Raw genomic sequence first — 21,941 nt, 5'->3', positions numbered from 1 at the left:
CCTGGGCCCCAAGCTCTGGAACTCCCTCCCTAAACCTCTCCACCTCTCTACCTCTCTTTCCTCCTTCAAGACGCTCCTTAAAACCTACATCGGTGACCAAGCTCTTGGTCACCTGCCCAAATTTCTCCTTATGCGGCTCGGTGTCAAATTTTTTATCTTGTAACACTCCTGTGAGGAACCTTGGGACATTTCACTACGTCAAAGGTGCTATATAAATGAGTTGTTGTAGTGGGGCCTAGGCCCTGTGCTTCGACACTGTACTGCCATGATGTTGCCCAGGAAGTATGAGATGCGAAGTTGCTACAGGGACAGAGTAAAAAAGAGGACCCCATGATAACATAAGAATTAGGAGCAGGATTCGGCCCCTCGAGCCTACTCTGCCAATCAATAAGATCACGGCTGATCTTCGACCTCAACTCCACTTTCTCGCCCGATCCCTCGATTCCCCAAGAATCCAAAAATCTATCGATCTCGGCCTTGAATATACTCAACGACTGAGCATCCATAGCTCTCTGGAGCAGAGAATTCCAAAGATTCACCCCCCTCTGAGTGAAGAAATTCCTCCTCATCTCAGTCCTCAATGGCCGACACTTTATCCTGAGACAGAGTGTTCCCAAGATTCCCCTCCGACAGTGCGACGCTCCCTCGGTCCTGCCCCTCCGACAGTGCGGCGCTCCCTCGGTCCTGCCCCTCCGACAGTGCGGTGCTCCCTCGGTCCTGCCCCTCCGACAGTGCGGCGCTCCCTCGGTCCTGCCCCTCCGACAGTGCGGGGCTCCCTCGGTCCTGCCGCTCTGACAGGGCAGTACGGCGCTCCCTCGGTCCTGCCCCTCCGACAGTGCGGCGCTCCCTCGGCCCCTGCCCCTCCGACAGGGCAGTAGGGCGCTCCCTCGGCCCTGCCCCTCCGACAGGGCAGTAGGGCGCTCCCTCGGCCCTGCCCCTCCGACAGGGCAGTACGGCGCTCCCTCGGCCCTGCCCCTCCGACAGGGCAGTACGGCGCTACCTCAGTACTGTCACTGGGAGTGTCGGCCTCAATTTTTTTTTTGTGCTCAAGTTCCTGGCGTGAGGCGTTTAAAGGCTCGTGGCCAGATTACCTGTGTACCGACTTGCGCGCGAAAGCGGTGCACAGTGCTAGGGCTGAGCAACGCCGAGAGAGGACTCCTGATAATTGGAGCACCTAAAATGGAGCACGGAACGTTTTGCTTTGCACGCAAATTCTTTCCAGATGTTCCTGGGAGCTGGGGCCAGAACAGCGGGGATGTGATTCACCTCGCAAGTATGCATTTGTACTGCTTCACTCTGTCCTGGCTTGTACTGATCTGCGAGTTAGCGCTGTGGTAATCGGGGCTTGTGTACCTAGCAAGGGATGCACCCAATTAACGAGATCTGTTACGTCACTCGTATCTGATACCATATAGCTCGTGTAGGTCTCAGTGCCCACTCCTGCAATCTGTCGCTCTAAGCTGGTAAGTTCTGCTCCCACGCTGATTAAGAAGCATCGAGTATCTCTTCTAGATACCGTCTGTGTGTGTCCCACAGTCTGGGCCTGCTGAAGAAACGATAAGCAGGGCACCCTCCACTTTTACGTGGGAGTGAACGGCAACAAGTGCCAGAATTAACACACTTGCCGAACACCTTGCATTTAGAATATTCGTCAGAACTTCATTTCGTGCCTAGGCAGGTACGGAGTTTACTTCTGAATTTTCTTCCTGTTTTTTTTTGTTGGCACGGGGTTTAAATTTCCTCCCCGTCGGGAAATGGCTGTCGGTCGACGCAAGTGTGATCACATCTTGTGATTTCAGCTGTGCTGCGTGTCGTCAACTTTGAGGTGATCCAAAACTCTGCTGCCCCCGTGTCCTAACTCGTACCCAGTCCCGCTCACCCATCACCCCCTGTGCTCGCTGCCTCCGTGTCCTAACTCGCACCGAGTCCCGCTCACCCATCACCCCCTGTGCTCGCTGACCCCGTGTCCTAACTCGCACCGAGTCCCGCTCACCCATCACCCCCTGTGCTCGCTGCCTCCGTGTCCTAACTCGCACCGAGTCCCGCTCACCCATCACCCCCTGTGCTCGCCGACCTACGTTGGCTCCCGGTTAAGCAACGCCTCGATTTCAAAATTCTCCATCCTTGTTTACAAATCCCTCCATGGCCCTCAATCCTCCCTCTTTCTGTAACCTCCTCCAGCCCCTCCACCCCTCCCTATCCCTGTAACCACCTCCAGCCCCTACACCCCTCCCTATCTCTGTAACCTCCTCCAGCCCCTACACCCCTCCCTATCCCTGTAATCTCCAGCCCCTACACCCCTCTCTATCTCTATCTCCTCCAGCCCAACAACCCCCCCCCCCCCCCCCCCGAGATCTCTGCACACCATCAATTCTGTCTCTTGCGCATCCCTGATTTCCATCGCTCAACCATCGGTGGCCGTGCCTCCAGCTGCCTGGGCCCCAAGCTCTGGAACTCCCTCCCTAAACCTCTCCGCCTCTCTACCTCTCTTCTACTTCAAGGCGCACCTTAAAACCTACATCTTTGACCAAGCTTTTGGTCGCCTGCGCTAATTTCTTCTCATGTGGCTCGGAGTCAAATCTCTTATCTCTCAATACTCCTGTGAAGCGCCTTGGGATGTTTCACTGCGTTAAAGGCGCTATATAAATGCAAGTTGTTTTTAACGGGAAAATGGAACTTTTTGAAATGCTGTATACTTGCGGAAGAGTCGACTAATTCTTGAATAAACTTGCAAGTATGTCGAGGCTGCCAAACTCCACATCATAAGACTGTCTATAAATATCTGGCACTCTGTGTTCTCACTGTAATAATCAATTAACCCTCATAAAGAAAGCCATTTCTGCTCTCCCAGGCGTGTGTCTCTTCGATACAGGCTCGTGTTCAAGCACATACGTGCCTTTCACTTTAACCTTTTTATTGTTTTTCCTCATTCTTTTCCGCTTGACGGTGCGGCACACTATTCAGGACCAAGAGAGCAGGTTACCTGTTCTTGGGACAATACCCGTGATGTTTCACGAAGATATCAACCCCTCCACCCACCCCAGCAAATTACGCTCATTTTGTACTTGACCGCAAAATGCAGGCCGACACTCCCAGTGGTAGTACTGAGGGAGCGCCGCACTGTCAGAGGGGCGGTACTGAGGGAGCGCCGCACTGTCGGAGGGGCGGTACTGAGGGAGCGCTGTACTGTCGGAGGGGCAGTACTGAGGGAGTGCCGCACTGTCGGAGGGGCGGGACTGAGGGAGCGCTGCACTGTCGGAGGGGCGGTACCGAGGGAGCGCCGCACTGTCGGAGGGGCGGTACTGAGGGAGCGCCGCACTGTCGGAGGGGCCATACTGAGGGAGCGCCGGAGGGGCGGTACTGAGGGAGCGTCGCACTGTCGGAGGGGCGGTACTGAGGGAGTGTTGGAGGGGCGGTACTGAGGGAGCGCCGCACTGTCGGAGGGGCGGTACTGAGGGAGCACTGCGCTGTCGGAGGGAAAGTACTGAGGGAGCGCCGCAGTGTCGGAGGACAGAACTGAGGGAGTGCTGCAATGTCGGAGGTGCCGTCTTTCAGATGAAACATTAAACCCAGGCCCCTATCTGCCCCCTCGGGTGGATGTAAAAGATCCCACGGCCACTATTCCCGGGCATCACAAATGGGAGGAGGGCAAGTTTGCAGCCGGAACTGACCTGTGCTGGTTGTGACCGAGGGGTCCCGACTAGGTCAAAGCAGCACGGCTCCCAACAAACTAGCCTAACGCAACCAGTGACAACACCTTCATTTTGCTCATCCTGGTGGCAGTTGGACTGCAGGGACTAGAATGGTGTCCGCACAATATTGAAGCAGCTGTACGAGGAGGGAGGAACGGAGAGAAGGAACCAACTTGCGTTGCCATCTCAGGATAACCCAACGCGCTTTGCAGCCAATGAAGTCCTTTTTGAAGTGTGGTCACTGTTGTAATGTAGGAAAAGCGGCAGCCAATTTGCACACAGCAAGCTCCCACAAACAGCAATGTTATAGTGACCAGATAAACACTTGTAGTGATATGTTAGTGAAGGGATAAATATTGGCCTCAGTCCATCGGGGAGATTAATGATTTAGACGAGGGGATTAAATGTAGTATCTCCAAATTTGCGGATGACACTAAGTTGGGTGGCAGTGTGAGCTGCGAGGAGGATGCTATGAGGCTGCAGAGTGACTTGGATAGGTTAGGTGAGTGGGCAAATGCGTGGCAGATGAAGTATAATGTGGATAAATGTGAGGTTATCCACTTTGGTGGTAAAAACAGAGAGACAGACTATTATCTGAATGGTGACAGATTAGGAAAAGGGGAGGTGCAACGAGACCTGGGTGTCATGGTACATCAGTCATTGAAGGTTGGCATGCAGGTACAGCAGGCGGTTAAGAAAGCAAATGGCATGTTGGCCTTCATAGCGAGGGGATTTGAGTACAGGGGCAGGGAGGTGTTGCTACAGTTGTACAGGGCCTTGGTAAGGCCACACCTGGAGTATTGTGTACAGTTTTGGTCTCCTAACTTGAGGAAGGACATTCTTGCTATTGAGGGAGTGCAGCGAAGATTCACCAGACTGATTCCCGGGATGGTGGGACTGACCTATCAAGAAAGACTGGATCAACTGGGTTTGTATTCACTGGAGTTCAGAAGAGTGAGAGGGGACCTCATAGAAACGTTTAAAATTCTGACGGGTTTGGACAGGTTGGATGCAGGAAGAATGTTCCCAATGTTGGGGAAGTCCAGAACCAGAGGTCACAGTCTAAGGATAAGGGGTAAGCCATTTAGGACCGAGATGAGGAGAAACATCTTCACCCAGAGAGTGGTGAACCTGTGGAATTCTCTACCACAGAAAGTAGTTGAGGCCAATTCACTAAATATATTCAAAAGGGAGTTAGATGAAGTCCTTACAACTCGGGGGATCAAGGGGTATGGCGTGAAAGCAGGAAGGGGGTACTGAAGTTGCATGTTCAGCCATGAACTCATTGAATGGCGGTGCAGGCTAGAAGGGCTGAATGGCCTGCTCCTGCACCTATTTCCTATGTTTTCCCCCCCCCCCTCTTCCAAAAGTGGTCGTGGGCCTCGGTTTAATGTCTCCATCCGAAAGATGGCACCTCCGACTGTGCAGCACTCCCTCAGTACTGGCACTGGGAATGTTGGCTTAGATATTTGTGCTCGAGTCTCTGGAGTGCCAACTTGAACGCACCTCGGACTCCGAGGTGAGAGTGCTACCCACTGAGTCATCATAGGCAGCCCCTCGGAATCGAGGAAGACTTGCTTCCACTCCTGAAGTGAGTCCTTAGGTGGCTGAACAGTCCAATGCGAGAACCGCAGTCTCTGTCACAGGTGGGCAGATAGTTGATGAGAGTAAGGGAGGGTGGGACAGATTTGCCGCACGCTCCTGCTGCCTGCGCTTGGTTTCTGCGTGTTCTCGGTGATGAGACACGAGGTGCTCAGCGCCCTCCCGGATGCACTTCCTCCACTTAGGGCGGACTGGTCTTTGGCCAGGGACTCCCAGGTGTCGGTGGGGATGTTGCACTTTATCAGGGAGGCTTTGAGGGTGGTCCCTTGTAACGTTTCCTCTGCCCACCTTTGGCTCGTTTGCCATACCCCTTGATCCCCCGAGTTGTAAGGACTTCATCTAACTCCCTTTTGAATATATTTAGTGAATTGGCCTCAACTACTTTCTGTGGTAGAGAATTCCACAGGTTCACCACTCTCTGGGTGAAGATGTTTCTCCTCATCTCGGTCCTAAATGGCTTACCCCTTATCCTTAGACTGTGACCTCTGGTTCTGGACTTCCCCAACATCGGGAACATTCTTGCTTCATCTTACCTGTCCAATCCCATCAGAATTTTAAACGTTTCTATGAGGTCCCCTCTCACTCTTCTGAACTCCAGTGAATACAAACCCAGTTGATCCAGTCTTTCTTGATAGGTCAGTCCCACCATCCCGGGAATCAGTCTGGTGAATCTTCGCTGCACTCCCTCAATAGCAAGAATGTCCTTCCTCAAGTTAGGAGACCAAAACTGTAGAGCGCTTGCTTTGGGAGTCTCGTGTCGGGGGCATGCGGACAATGTGGCCCGCCCAGCGGAGCTGGTCGAGTGTGGTCAGTGCTTCGATGCTGGGGATGTTGGCCTGGTCGAGGACGCTAACGTTGGTGCGTCTGTCCTCCCAGGGGATTTGTAGCATCTTGCGGACGCGAGAGCTGAACTGTGACCCTTGACGGTTTCTCTATGTACCAGGCAGCTATTGTGAGGCATGGCATTCCTGCAGTATCTCGTTGCCAGGAAACGTGGTGGGAGTTTTTGGGCGAGTTACCTTGGATTGTCTCCAGAGTTTACACAGTCACACTTTGCATTGAGCCTGCCTGTAATCGCTTGAATATCTCTGTCAGATTTTGCTTTATAACACCAACAACTTGTATTTATATAGCGCCTTTAACATAGTGAAGCGGCCCAAGGCGCTTCACAGGAGTATTATGAGATTAAAAAATTTGACACCAAGCTGCACAAGTAGAAATTAGGGCAGCTGACCAAAAGCTTGGTCAAAGAGGTCGGTTTTAAGGAGCGTCTTGAAGGAGGAGAGAGAGGTAGAGAGGTTTAGGGAGGGAGTTCCAGAGCTTGGGGCCCAGGCAGCGGAAGACACGGCCACCGATGGGGGAACGATTATAATCAGGGATGCTCAAGAGGGCAGAATTAGAGGAGCGCAGACATCTCGGGAGGGTGGGTGCTGGAAGAGATTACAGAGATAGGGAGGGGCAAGGCCATGGAGGGATTTGAAAATAAGGATGAGAATTTTGAAATCAATGCGTTACTTAACCAGGAGCCAATGTAGGTCAGCGAGCACAGGGGGTGATGGGTCTGCGGGACTTGGTGCGAGTTAGGACACGGGGGCAGCGAGCACAGTGGGTGATGGGTGAGTGGGACTTGGTGCAAGTTCGGACACGGGGCAGCGAGCACAGAGGGTGATGGGTGAGCAGGACTCGGTGCGAGTTCGGACAAGGGGGCAACGAGCACGGGGTGATTGAGCGGGACTCGGTACGAGTTAGGACATGGGGGGTAGCGAGCACAGGGGGTGATGGGTGAGCGGGACTCGGTGCGAGTTCGGACACGGGGCAGCGAGCACAGAGGGTGATGGGTGAGCGGGACTCGGTGCGAGTTAGGACACGGGGCAGCGAGCACAGGGGGTGATGGGTGAGCGGGACTCGGTGCGAGTTAGGACACGAGGACAGCGAGCACGGGGTGATGGGTGAGCGGGATTCAGTGCGAGCTAGGACACGGAGGCAGCGAGCACAGCGGGTGATGGGTGAGCGGGACTCGGTGCGAGTTAGGAATCGGAGCTGCCGAGTTTTGGATCACCTCTAGTTTACGTAGGTTTATTATGTTAAATGTTGGGGTGACCTACTGAGGTGTGTAATTTGAACTGGTCTAAGCGAGGAAGTGAGGGCAGGAGGATGCAGTTGTGTGGGATGAGGGAAAACCAGAACGAGCAGGAGCCACAGAAGGAACCGTGTAAAACCAACATGTACACCGGTTGTGGAGATTTCTGCCGCAACTTTGGACACCTTTGGGTTATGTTTGTGACAATGATGCTATCGTGAATCCTTGTCCACAGATGTGGATGATTGAGTCCACTAGGAATGATATACTTACCTAAGGAAGGATATACTTGCCATTGAGGGAGTGCAGCGAAGGTTCACCAGACTGATTCCCGGGATGGGGGGGATTGTCCTACGAGGAGAGATTGAGTCGACTGGGCCGATAGTCTCTCGAGTTCAGAAGAATGAGAGGTGATCTCATTGAAACATACAAGATTCTGAGGGGAGATTGACAGGGTAGATGCAGGGAGGATGTTTCCCCCAGGCTGGGGAGTCTAGAACCAGGTCACACAGTCTTAGGATAAGGGGTCGGCCATTTAGGACTGAGATGAGGAGAAACTTCTTCACTCAGAGGGTGGTGAATCTTTGGGATTCTCTGCCCCAGAGGGCTGTGGAGGCTCAGTCGTTGAGTATATTTAAGGCTGAGATCGATAGATTTTTGGATATTAAGGGAATCGATGGATATGGGGATCAGGCGGGAAAGTGGAGTTGAGGTCGAAGATCAGCCATGATCTTAATTGAGTGCGGAGCAGGCTCGAGGAGCCGAATGGTCCACTGCTCCCATTTCTTATGTTATGTGCAGCAAGAGTTGCATTTTGTCTGCAGGTTTCGAAAGGGCTGTCCCAGCACAGTTGAATAACTGGCAGATTAAATCCTAAATGTTGGTCTTCATTACAAGAGGATTTGAGTACAGGAGCAAGGATGTCTTACTCCAGTTACACAGGGCCTTGGTGAAACCGCACCTGGAGTATTGTGAGCAGTTTGGGTCTCCTTACCTAAGGAAGGATATACTTGCCATAGTGGGAGTGCAGCGAAGGTTCACCAGACTGATTCCTGGGATGGCAGGACTGTCGTATGAGGAGAGATTGGGTCGACTAGGCCGGTATTCACTGGAGTTTAGAAGAATGAGAGGGGATCTCATTGAAAGGTATAAAATTCTGACGGGGTTGGACAGACTGGATGCGGGGAGGATGTTTCCCCCGGGGCTGGGAAGTCTAGAACAAGGGGTCACAGTCTCAGGATACAGGGTAGGAAATTTAGGAGCGAGATGAGGAGAAATGTTTTCACTCAGAGGGAGGTGAACCTGTGGAATTCTCTACCACAGAAGGCTGTGGAGGCCAAGTCACTGAATATATTTAAGAGGGAGATAGATAGATTTCTAGAAACAAAAGGCATCAAGGGGTATGGGGGGAAAGCGGGAATATGGTGTTGAGATAGAGGATCAGCCATGATCATATTGAATGGAGGTGCAAACTTGAAGGGCCGAATGGCCTGCTCCTGCTCCTATTTTCTATGTTAAATCACACCACAAAGATCTGTAGGTGTCAGCACCTTGAAATGTTTACGGATTGACATGAACCAGGATTTTAACTTGTGTCCAGTCCAGGATTTTAACTTGTGTAGCAGTGACAATCCTGGACGAGGACCCCAGAGATTGTGAGGTTGAATCCCACAACAGAAAGTTCTAACATTGAACTCAATATATATGGTCATTTGGGACCCATAGGAACAGGGGAATGCCATTCAGCCCCTTGAGCATTAATCATCCTCGACTCCAGGGGACTGCTGAAGAGAGAAGCGATTCTGTTAAGAACATCAGAAATAGGAGCAGGAGTCGGCCATTCGGCCCCTCGAGCCTGCTCCGCCATTCAATGAGATCATGGCTGATCTTCGACCTCAACTCCACTTTCCCAGCCGATCCCCATGTCCCTTGATTCCTCTAAAGAATCTATCTTACTCAGCGATTGAGCCTCCACAGCCCTCTGAGGCAGAGAATTCCAAAGATTCACCACCCTCTGAGTGAAGAAATTCCTCCTCAACTCCATCCAAAATGGCCGACCCCTTATCCTGAGACTGTGGGACCTCTGGTTCTCGACTCCCCAGCCCGGGGGAAACACCCTATCAGCATCTACCCTGTCAAACCCCCATGTTAGATCATAGCTGACCTGTATCTCGACTCCGTCGACCCGCCTTGGTCCATATCCCTTGGTACCGTTACCTCACAAAAATCTATCACCTCGGTTTCAATTTCAATTGAGCCCCTTGCTATTACCCCCTGTATCGCTAAAGGGAACCCTCATGTCCTTGGGTGGAGAAGAGAGCAAGGTCATTGCTGCCAAGGTCAGTTGGAGATAGTTCTTAGTGATGAGGAATGATTGGATCGGCTGGGGTCTGTTTTGTTTGGAACAGAGGAGGTTGAGGGGAGACCTGATTGAGGTGTATAAAATTATGAGGGGCCTGGATCGAGTGGATAGGACAGACCTGTTTCTCTTAGCAGAGGGGTCAACAACCAGGGGGCATTGGTAATGTAATTGGTAGGAGGTTTAGATGGGATTTGAGGGGAAATGTCTTCACCCAGAGGGTGGTGGGGCTCTGGGGCGGGTCGCGCTGCCTGAAAGGGTGGTAGAGGCAGAAACCCTCACCACATTTAAAAAGTACCTGGATGTACACTTGAAGTGCCGTAACCTACAGGGCTACGGACCGAGAGCGGGAAAGTGGGATTAGGCTGGGTGGCTCTTTGTCGGCCGGCGCGGACACGATGGGCCGAATGGCCTCCTTCCATGCTGTAAATTTCTCTGATTCTTTGAGCGAGGCTTGGGTAGCTGTGATCAATGTTCCCGCTAAGGTGCGCGCACATGGCGGCAATCAGAAAGGTCCCGCGCAAGCCGCTCACAGGCCTTCACCGTGTAAGTACCACGCCTGCGCGGAAATTTCAAGGGACCACGCGTTAAAAGGAACATTGGCTGTGACTCTGACTTCTCATGTGATTCCTCTGCTGTGTCCGTTTAACCCAGTTTGTTACCGGCTTAGGTCTGTACTGGATGAAGTCCTGCCTGTGTCTGGTCCCCGCGCCCAGTACGTTAAGTCGACACGGCGTGAGATGGAATATGTGGTAAGACTGAATTTCCTCTGGTGGTGGGTACAGGTGCTTGGTGGTGGTTGCAGTCAACATGGCCGCGCAGTTCTCAAGGGAGAGCCAACCCTGTCGATAATCTTAGACTTCAGCTGCTGGGGTAAACCCTCGAATGGGATAATTTAATATTTCACAGCGGCTCCTGCAGAAAATCATTTCAATAATTATACACTGTAAAATGCTCAGAAATAGAAATGTAGCCCGGCTAGTCTTGTGCTACAAATAGCTTTTTTGTTATTCAGTCACGGAATGTGGGCGTTGCCAACAAGACGGGCATTTATTGCCCATCCCTAATTGCCCCTCGAGAAGGTGGTGGTGAGCCGCCGCCTTGAACCGCTGCAGTCCGTGTGGTGAAGGTGCTCCCACAGTGCTGTTAGGGAGGGAGTTCCAGGATTGTGACCCAGCGACGATGAAGGAACGGCCGATATATTTCCAAGTCGGGGTGGTGTGTGACTGGGAGGGGAATGTGGAGGGGGTGGTGTTCCCATGCGCCTGCTGCCCTTGTCCTTCTAGGGGGTAGAGGTCGCGGGTTTGGGAGGTGCTGCCGAAGAAGCCTTGGCGAGTTGCCGCGGTGCATCTTGTCGACGGTGCACACTGCAGCCACGGTGCGCCGGTGGTGGAGGGAGTGAGTGTTGAAGGTGATGGGTAGCGTGCTGATCGAGCGGGCTGCTTTGTCCTGGATGGTGTCGAGCTTCTCGAGTGTTGTTGGAGCTGCAACTCACCCAGGCAAGTGGAGAGTGTTCCATCACACTCCTGACTTGTGCCTTGTAGATGGTGGAAAGGCTTTGGGGAGTCAGGAGGTGAGACACTCACCGCAGAATACCCAGCCTCTTGTGGCCACAGTATCTGTGGCTCACGGTTCCATATTCAGGCCCTCAAAACTGTCACCAAGCTCATGGTCTACAGGGCTGTAGTGATACCCGCCCTCCTGAGTGGCTCAGAGATATGGACCATGTACAGCAGACACCTCAAGTCGCTGGAGAAATACCACCAACGATGTCTCCGCAAGATCCTGCAAATCCCCTGGGAGGACAGACGCACCAACGTTAGCGTCCTCGACCAGGCCAACATCCCCAGCATCGAAGCACTGACCACACACTCGACCAGCTCCGCTGGGCAGGGCCACATTGTCCGCATGCCCCAGACACGAGATTCCCAAAGCGAGCGCTCTACTCGGAACTCCTTCACGGCAAACGAGCCAAAGGTGGGCAGAGGAAACGTTGCAAGGACACCCTCAAAGCCTCCCTGATAAAGTGCGGCATCACCACTGACACCTGGGAGTCCCTGGCCAAAGACCAGTCCGACCTAAGTGGAGGAAGTTGTCGAAATCTCGACCTCCGAAAAGAATGACTCCGACACTTTCAGCTCCGGCAGAAGTTTCTTTAATTCGCTTGCTAGTAAGGGGCAGGTCACACTCAGTCAAGGGCTAAGTGAACACCTCCGCAATGGTACAGTTTCACAAGTAAAACCCAAGTTATGGCCTCTCCCTGTGTATTGGCTCTGTCTTACAGTCAGTGAATACAGATAAAGAGTTAATTACTATATCCTGGTCCTGACGTGGTTTGCAGATATTTCCTTTTGTCAGGGTTATTAGTTGGCCGTCTTGCATTGTGTCAGGATTGTTCGGTTTCCTAGTCAGTTATCTGTTTGCATCAAAAAGATGAGGTCTCTACAAGAGATAATGGCTGATGGTTTGAGTACTTCGAAAAGGGTGGGGTGGCATGGGACTTGTGTCGTATAGACAATAGGAGAGCACCATGGGGGGGTACTTGTCTCAGCATGACTTGTCTCCTAGCTGTCTGATGGCCATCAGCCATCTCAACCCAGGTTTAGCTGTTTATGCAAGCTGACTGCCTTAATGCAGAAAGTTCTGGAAGGACCAGGACTCCATTTTGTTATATATATATATTGCAAAGGGCACACAAATACCGTATGGTATCAGCTTAGATAAAAATACATTTCCACAAAGTGCATCTGAGAGGGCACTGAGCACCTCGAATCTCGTCGCCGAGAGCATGCAGAAACCAAGCGCAGGCAAACCAGTCCCACCCTCCCCTTCCCTCAACCACTGTCTGTCCCACCTGTGACAGGGACTGTGGCTCTCGTATTGGACTGTTCAGCCACCTAAGGACTCATGTTCAGAGTGGAAGCAAGTCTTCCTCAATTCCGAGGGACTGCCTATGATTATGATTCTGGCATCCTCCACACATCACTGAAGTAACACGCCATTGGGGGCATACAAAGCGAAATAGCCGAGACCATTTGGCTTATCCTTCGAAATCCATGTCACGGCATCTGAATGACTCCAGACTTTTTGCCCTCGCTATCCCTACTTGGAACCTATTCCGAGTGTTGATCACTATTTACATGAAGCGCTCTCTGTCATCAATGCGGAATGTGTCCTTTGCATTGCATGTTGGCCTTCATAGCGAGAGGATTTGAGTATAGGAGCAGGGAGGTCTTGGTGAGGCCACACCTGGAATATTGTGTTCAGTTTTGGTCTCCTAATCTGAGGAAGGACGTTCTTGCTATTGAGGGAGTGCAGCGAAGGTTCACCAGACTGATTCCCGGGATGGCAGGACTGACTTATGAAGAAAGACTGGATCGACTAGGCTTATATTCACTGGAATTTCGAAGAATGAGAGGGGATCTCATAGAATCATATAAAATTCTGATGGGACTGGACAGGTTAGATGCAGGAAGAATGTTCCCGTTTTTGGAGAAGTCCAGAACCAGGGGTCACAGTCTAAGGATAAAAGGGGTCAACCATTTCGGACCGAGATGAGGAGAAACTTCTTCACTCAGAGAATTGTGAACCTGTGGAATTCTTTATCACAGGAAGTTGTTGAGGCCAGTTCGTTAGATATATTCAAAAGATAGATGTGGCCCTTATGGCTAAAGGGATCAGGGTGTATGGAGAGAAAGCAGGAATGGGATACTGAAGTTGCATGATCAGCCATGATGATATTGAATTTCAGAGCAGGCTCGAGGGGCTGAATGGCCGACTCCCGTTCCTATTTCTTGTGTTCTTATGTTATACTCTCTGGAGTGGAACTTGATCGCACGACCTTCCGACTCAGGCGAAAGCGCTGCCCACTGAGTCACAGCCGATACACTTCAAAAGTACTTCATTGATTGTGTAAGCCCATTTCAGGGACACTCGGGCAGAAACCCAACAAGAAATATGCACTAAGCATCGAAGGTGGTGCAGCGGTGATGTGGGTAAGGCAACATGCAGAGATCCTGCAATTTAAAAAAAATCTATGTTCTATTTATTGACTGCAAGGTCAATAGAAGCAGGAAGGTCTTACTGCAGTTGTACAGGGCCTTGGTGAGGCCACACCTTGAACGTCGGGAGTTCGTTGGAGAGGCGTGAGTCCAGGGTCGGAGGCCTATAAAAGGCCGCGAGAGGCGTCGGGAGTTCGTTGGAGAGGCGCGAGTCCGGGGTCGGAGGCCTATAAAAGGCCGCGAGAGGCGTCGGGAGTTCGTTGGAGAGGCGTGAGTCCGGGGTCGGAGGCCTATAAAAGGCCGCGTGAGGCGTGAGTCCGGGGTTGGAGGCCTATAAAAGGCCGCGAGAGGTGTCGGGAGTTCGTTGGAGAGGCGTGAGTCCGGGGTCGGAGGCCTATAAAAGACCGCGTGAGGCGTGAGTCCGGGGTTGGAGGCCTATAAAAGGCCGCGAGAGGCGTCGGGAGTTCGTTGGAGAGACGCGAGTCCGGGGTCAGCGAGAGGCCTATAAAAGGCCGCGAGAGGCGTCGGGAGTTCGTTGGAGAGACGTGAGTCCGGGGTCAGCGAGAGGCATCGGGAGTTCGTTGGAGAGACGCGAGTCCGGGGTCAGCGAGAGGCCTATAAAAGGCGTACTTGTGCAGCTACAGGTAGAAGGCAAAAAAGTAGTAGAAAGAAACAGAAAGGTGACGTCACAGCCAAGGGGGTAAGTGATTGGCTGGTGATTGGTGAGTAGTTTTTCTTTTTCTTTTCATATTAGTCAGTAACTTTTAACATTGTTGTTGCCAATTTAAGTGTATCTAAGGGTTAAGTCATGGCAGGAGAGCTCAGTCGGGTGTTATGCTCCTCCTGTACCATGTGGGAACTCGGGGACACTTCCGGTGTCCCTGACGACTACATGTGCGGGAAGTGTATCCACCTTGAGCTCCTGACGGTCCGCGTTGCGGAGTTGGAGCTGAGGGTGGATTCACTCTGGAGCATCCACGATGCCGAGAATGACGTGAGTAGCACGTGTAGCGAGTTGGTCTTACCGCAGGAGAAGGGTCCACAGCCAGATAGGGAATGGAAGACCAGCAGGAAGAGTAGTGCAAGGAAGGTAGTACAGGGGTCCCCTGTGGTCATCCCCCTGCAAAACAGATACACCGCTTTGAGTACTGTTGGGGGGGGATGACTCATCAGGGGAGGGCAGCAGCAGCCGCCAAGTTCATGGCACCGTGGCTGGCTCTGTTGCACAGAAGGGCAAGAAAAAGAGTGGGAGAGCGATAGTGATAGGGGATTCAATGCTGAGGGGAATAGATAGGCGTTTCTGCGGCCGCAACCGAGACTCCAGGATGGTATGTTGCCTCCCTGGTGCAAGGGTCAAGGATGTCTCGGAGTGGGTGCAGGACATTCTGAAAAGGGAGGGAGAACAGCCAGTTGTCGTGGTGCACATTGGTACCAACGACATAGGTTTAAAAAAAGGGATGAGGTCCTACGAAACGAATTTAAGGAGCTAGGAGCTAAATTAAAAAGTAGGACCTCAAAAGTAGTAATCTCGGGATTGCTACCAGTGCCACGTGCTAGTCAGAGTAGGAATCGCAGGATAGCGCAGATAAATACGTGGCTTGAGCAGTGGTGCAGCAGGGAAGGATTCAAATTCCTGGGGCATTGGAACCGGTTCTGGGGGAGGTGGGACCAGTACAAACCGGACGGTCTGCACCTGGGCAGGACCAGAACCAATGTCCGAGGGGGAGTGTTTGCTAGTGCTGTTGGGGAGGAGTTAAACTAATATGGCAGGGGGATGGGAACCAATGCAGGGAGACAGAGGGAGACAAAAATGAGGCTAAAGCAAAAGACAGAAAGGAGATGAGGAAAAGTGGAGGGCAGAGAAACCCAAGGCAAAGAACAAAAAGGGCCACTGTACAGCAAAATTCTAAAAGGACAAAGGGTGTTAAAAAAAACAAGCCTGAAGGCTTTGTGTTTTAATTCAAGGAGTATCTGCAATAAGGTGGATGAATTAACTGTGCAAATAGATGTTAACAAATATGATGTGATTGGGATTACGGAGACGAGGCTCCAGGATGATCAGGGCTGGGAACTCAACATCCAGGGTTATTCAACATTCAGGAAGGATAGAATAAAAGGAAAAGGAGGTGGGATAGCATTGTTGGTTAAAGAGGAGATTAATGCAATAGTTAGGAAGGACATTAGCTTGGATGATGTGGAATCTATATGGGTAGAGCTGCAGAACACCAAAGGGCAAAAAATGTTAGTGGGAGTTGTGTACAGACCTCCAAACAGTAGTAGTGATGTTGGGGAGGGTATCAAACAGGAAATTAGGGGTGCATGCAATAAAGGTGCAGCAGTTATAATGGGTGACTTTAATATGCACATAGATTGGGCGAGCCAAACTGGAAGCAATATGGTGGAGGAGGATTTCCTGGAGTGCATAAGGGATGGTTTTCTAGACCAATATGTCGAGGAACCAACTAGGGGGGAGGCCATCTTAGACTGGGTGTTGTGTAATGAGAGGATTAATTAGCAATCTCATTGTGCGAGGCCCCTTGGGGAAGAGTGACCATAATATGGTGGAATTCTGCATTAGGATGGAGAATGAAACAGACCATGGTCCAGAAATTAAAGAAGGGTAACTTTGAAGGTATGAGGCGTGAATTGGCTAGGATAGATTGGCGAATGATACTTAAGGGGTTGACTGTGGATGGGCAATGGCAGACATTTAGAGACCGCATGGATGAACTACAACAATTGTACATTCCTGTCTGGCGTAAAAATAAAAAAGGGAAGGTGGCTCAACTGTGGCTATCAAGGGAAATCAGGGATAGTATTAAAGCCAAGGAAGTGGCATACAAATTGGCCAGAAATAGCAGCGAACCCGGGAACTGGGAGAAATTTAGAACTCAGCAGAGGAGGACAAAGGGTTTGATTAGGGCAGGGAAAATGGAGTACGAGAAGAAGCTTGCAGGGAACATTAAGGTGGATTGCAAAAGTTTCTATAGGTATGTAAAGAGAAAAAGGTTAGTAAAGACAAATGTAGGTCCCCTGCAGTCAGAATCAGGGGAAGTCATAGAAACATAGAAACATAGAAAATAGGTGCAGGAGTAGGCCATTCGGCCCTTCTAGCCTGCACCGCCATTCAATGAGTTCATGGCTGAACATTCAACTTCAGTACCCCATTCCTGCTTTCTCGCCATACCCCTTGATCCCCCTAGCAGTAAGGACCTCATCTAACTCCTTTTTGAATATATTTAGTGAATTGGCCTCAACAACTTTCTGTGGTAGAGAATTCCACAGGTTCACCACTCTCTGGGTGAAGAAGTTCCTCCGCATCTCGGTCCTAAATGGCTTACCCCTTATCCTTAGACTGTGACCCCTGGTTCTGGACTTCCCCAACATTGGGAACATTCTTCCTGCATCTAACCTGTCTAACCCCGTCAGAATTTTATATGTTTCTATGAGGTCCCCTCTCATTCTTCTGAACTCCAGTGAATACAAGCCCAGTTGATCCAGTCTTTCTTGATAGGTCAGTCCCGCCATCCCGGGAATCAGTCTGGTGAACCTTCGCTGCACTCCCTCAATAGCAAGAATGTCCTTCCTCAGGTTAGGAGACCAAAACTGTACACAATACTCCAGGTGTGGCCTCACCAATGCCCTGTACAACTGTAGCAACACCTCCCTGCCCCTGTACTCAAATCCCCTCGCTATGAAGGCCAACATGCCATTTGCTTTCTTAACCGCCTGCTGCACCTGCATGCCAACCTTCAATGACTGATGTACCATGACACCCAGGTCTCTTTGCACCTCCCCTTTTCCTAATCTGTCACCATTCAGATAATAGTCTGTCTCTCTGTTTTTACCACCAAAGTGGATAACCTCACATTTATCCACATTATACTTCATCTGCCATGCATTTGCCCACTCACCTAACCTATCCAAGTCGCTCTGCAGCCTCACAGCATCCTCCTCGCAGCTCACACTGCCACCCAACTTAGTGTCATCCGCAAATTTGGAGATACTACATTTAATCCCCTCATCTAAATCATTAATGTACAGTGTAAACAGCTGGGGCCCCAGCACAGAACCTTGCGGTACCCCACTAGTCACTGCCTGCCATTCTGAAAAGTACCCATTTACTCCTACTCTTTGCTTCCTGTCTGACAACCAGTTCTCAATCCATGTCAGTACACTACCCCCAATCCCATGTGCTCTAACTTTGCACATCAATCTCTTGTGTGGGACCTTGTCGAACGCCTTCTGAAAGTCCAAATATACCACATCAACTGGTTCTCCCTTATCCACTCTACTGGAAACATCCTCAAAAAATTCCAGAAGATTTGTCAAGCATGATTTCCCTTTCACAAATCCATGCTGACTTGGACCTATCATGTCACCTCTTTCCAAATGCACTGCTATGACATCCTTAATAATTGATTCCATCATTTTACCCACTACCGATGTCAGGCTGACCGGTCTATAATTCCCTGTTTTCTCTCTCCCTCCTTTTTTAAAAAGTGGGGTTACATTGGCTACCCTCCACTCCATAGGAACTGATCCAGAGTCAATGGAATGTTGGAAAATGACTGTCAACGCATCCACTATTTCCAAGGCCACCTCCTTAAGTACTCTGGGATGCAGTCCATCAGGCCCTGGGGATTTATCGGCCTTCAATCCCATCAATTTCCCCAACACAATTTCCTGGCTAATAAGGATTTCCCTCAGTTCCTCCTCCTTACTAGACCCCCCGACCCCTTTTCTAACCGGAAGGTTGTTCGTGTCCTCCTTCGTGAATACCGAACCAAAGTACTTGTTCAATTGGTCCGCCATTTCTTTGTTCCCCGTTATGACTTCCCCTGATTCTGACTGCAGGGGACCTACATTTGTCTTTACTAACCTTTTTCTCTTTACATATCTATAGAAACTTTTGCAATCCGTCTTAATGTTCCCTGCAAGCAGCTTCTCATACTCCATTTTCCCTGCCCTAATCAAACCCTTTGTCCTCCTCTGCTGAGTTCTAAATTTCTCCCAGTCCCCAGGTTCGCTGCTATTTCTGGCCAATTTGTATGCCACTTCATTGGCTTTAATACTATCCCTGATTTCCCTTGATAGCCACGGTTGAGCCACCTTCCCTTTTTTATTTCTATACCAGACAGGAATGTACAATTGTTGTAGTTCATCCATGCGGTCTCTAAATGTCTGCCATTGCCCATCCACAGTCAACCCCTTAAGTATCATTCGCCAATCCATCTCAGCCAATTCACGCCTCATACCTTCAAAGTTAGCCTTCTTTAAGTTCTGGACCATGGTCTCTGAATTAACTGTTTCATTCTCCATCCTAATGCAGAATTCCACCATATTATGGTCACTCTTCCCCAAGGGGCCTCGCACAACGAGATTGCTAATTAATCCTTTCTCATTACATAACACCCAGTCTAAGATGGCCTCCCCCCCCTAGTTGGTTCCTCGACATATCGGTCTAAAAAACCATCCCTTATGCACTCCAGAAAATCCTCCTCCACCGTATTGCTTCCAGTTTGGTTAGCCCAATCTATGTGCATATTAAAGTCACCCATTATAACTGCTGCACCTTTATTGCACGCACCCCTAATTTCCTGTTTGATGCCCTCCCCAACATCACTACTACTGTTTGGAGGTCTGTACACAACTCCCACTAACGTTTTTTGCCCTTTGGTGTTCTGCAGCTCTACCCATATAGATTCCACATCATCCAAGCTAATGTCCTTCCTAACTATTGTCTTAATCTCCTCCTTAACCAGCAATGCTACCCCACCTCAAGCTGCGAGGAGGATGCTATGAGGCTGCAGAGTGACTTGGATAGGTTAGTTGAGTGGGCAAATGCATGGCAGATGAAGTATAATGTGAGGTTATCCACTTTGGTGGTAAAAACAGAGAGACAGACTATTATCTGAATGGTGACAGATTAGGAAAAGGGGAGGTGCAACGAGACCTGGGTGTCATAGTACATCAGTCATTGAAGGTTGGCATGCAGGTACAGCAGGCGGTTAAGAAAGCAAATGGCATGTTGGCCTTCATAGCGAGGGGATTTGAGTACAGGGGCAGGGAGGTGTTGCTACAGTTGTACAGGGCCTTGGTGAGGCCACACCTGGAATATTGTGTACAGTTTTGGTGGTCTAACTTGAGGAAGGACATTCTTGCTATTGAGGGAGTGCTGCGAAGGTTCACCAGATTGATTCCCGGGATGGCAGGACTGACATATGAAGAAAGACTGGATCGACTGGGCTTATGTTCACTGGAATTTAGAAGAAAGAGAGGGGATCTCATAGAAACAAATAAAATTCTGACAGGATTGGATAGGTTAGATGCAGGAAGAATGTTCCCAATGTTGGGAAAGTCCAGAACCAGGGGTCACAGCCTAAGGATAAGGGGTAAGCCACTTAGGACCAAGATGAGGAGAAACTTCTTCACCCAGAGAATTGTGAACCTGTGGAATTCTCTACCACAGAAAGTTGTTGAGGCCAGTTCGTTGGATATATTCAAAAGGGAGTTAGATGTGGCCCTTACGGCTAAAGGGATCAAGGGGTATGGAGGGAAAGCAGGAATGGGGTACTGAAGTTGCATGATCATATTGAATGGTGGTGCAGGCTCGAAGGGCCGAATGGCCTGCTCCTGCACCTATTTTCTATGTTTCTATGTTTACAATTTTGCACCTCTAAAGCAGTGTTCAGGGGGAACCTTCCCTATTCCACTCGGTGTCGTGATTTCAGTGGAATGAAATGCGGCCGGGCTCTCTCAATGGCGGACGATACACTCTGTCAGATTCTGCCCATGAGGTGAAGATGGAAATTTGTCGGCCATTATCTCTATCACTGCGGGCAATTAGGGATGGGCAATAAATGCCGGCATTGCCAGCAACGCCTACATCCCGAGGGTGAAAAGTTTTTCTTAAAAACAGCCACTGTCCTAAATGAAGAGCATAAAAGTTTGGTGCTTTTTGGTTTAATATTCATATCAGGAGAGGATGAACAGGCTGGGTCTCTTTTTTTTTTCTTGGAAAAACAAAGGCTGAGGGATGAGCGAAAAGCAGCCCCTTAACATTATGAAAGGTTTTGATAGAATAGATAGAGAGAGGATGTTTCCACTTGTGGGGAAGAGCATAACTAGAGGCCAATATAAGATAGTCACCAAGCAATCCAATGGGGAATTCAGGAGAAACTTCTTTACCCAGAGAGCGGTGAGAATGTGGAACTCGCTGCCACAGGGAGGGGTTGAGGTGAATCGTGTCGATGCATTTAAGGAGAGGCTGGATAAGCGTATGGGGGAGAAGGGAATGGAGGGTTTTGCTGGCTGATTTCGATGAAGAAAGCCGGGAGGAGGCTCGAGTGGAGTATAAACGCCGGCACGGACTGGTTGGGCCGAACGGCATGTTTCTGTGCCTGTGATCCTGTGTCGTTCCCCCGTTCCCTGTTTCCCCCCTCCTATGTCGATCTCCCTCTCCCTTTCGCCTCAACATGCCAAGCAGCATACCTTAGCTGAAGCGTTAAGTCGCGAGGGAGCCCGGTTTTTTAGCCAGTAGACCCTGCTAATGTTAACTTGGCTGTTTCAGTAACTTGCCAGTCTGTCTTTGAAAATGAGTGGGTTTTTTTGTTATGAAAGGCTATGTTCCCTCCAGGCCTCGTCTTCCCCCCCCCCCCCCCCCCCCTCCCCTCCCCTCCCCTCCCCTCCCTATCTCTGCACCATCTCCAGCCCTCCGAGATCTCTGCGCTCCTTCAATTCTGGCCTCTTGCGTATCCCCCCGATTTCCATCGCTCCGTCATTGGTGGCCGTGCCTACAGCTGCTTAGGCCGTGAGCTCTGGAACTCCCTCCCTAAACCCCTCTGCCTCTCTCTCCTCCGTTTCAGACCCTCCTTCAAACGTACCTCTTTGACCAAGCTTTTGGTCACCTGTGCTAATATCTCCTCATGTGGCCTGATGTCAGTTAGTTTGATGATCGCTCTTGTGAAGCATCATGGGATATTGTCGTACATGAAAGGCGCTATATAAATGCAAGTGTCATAGCGCGTAACAATGTAGTGCTTTTGGAGTGTAGTCACTGTTGTAACGTAGGAAAAGGGCAACCAATTTGTGCACAGCAAGCTCCCACAATACTGAGAATGAACAGTTTATCCAGTGGTGTTGGTCGAGGGATAAATATTGGCCCCAGGACACCGGGGAGAAGTCCCCCTGCCCTTCTTCCAATA

At 50.5% G+C, this 21,941-nt stretch overlaps 1 protein-coding gene across 4 annotated transcripts in view; it reads left to right on the top strand.

Moving 5' to 3' along the window:
- Window positions 1–21,941, top strand: part of shc1 (SHC (Src homology 2 domain containing) transforming protein 1) — a 159,007-nt gene that overhangs the window by 41,810 nt on the left and 95,256 nt on the right. For 2 of the 4 annotated variants that reach the window (XM_070868655.1, XM_070868656.1), the window contains exon 2: window positions 10,404–10,485. The exons of the other annotated variants lie outside the window; for them this stretch is intronic. In XM_070868655.1, the coding sequence (XP_070724756.1) occupies window positions 10,474–10,485 (12 nt within the window). In that variant the 5' untranslated portion in view covers window positions 10,404–10,473. The remainder of the gene's footprint in view (window positions 1–10,403; window positions 10,486–21,941) is intronic. 4 annotated transcript variants of the gene reach the window in all.

This window comes from Pristiophorus japonicus, chromosome 30 (genome assembly GCF_044704955.1).
Source record: "Pristiophorus japonicus isolate sPriJap1 chromosome 30, sPriJap1.hap1, whole genome shotgun sequence".
In the NCBI taxonomy this organism is placed as follows: Eukaryota; Metazoa; Chordata; class Chondrichthyes; family Pristiophoridae; genus Pristiophorus; species Pristiophorus japonicus.
Note: the sequence above shows the minus strand (reverse complement) of the source record. Positions and strands in the feature narration are given on the sequence as shown.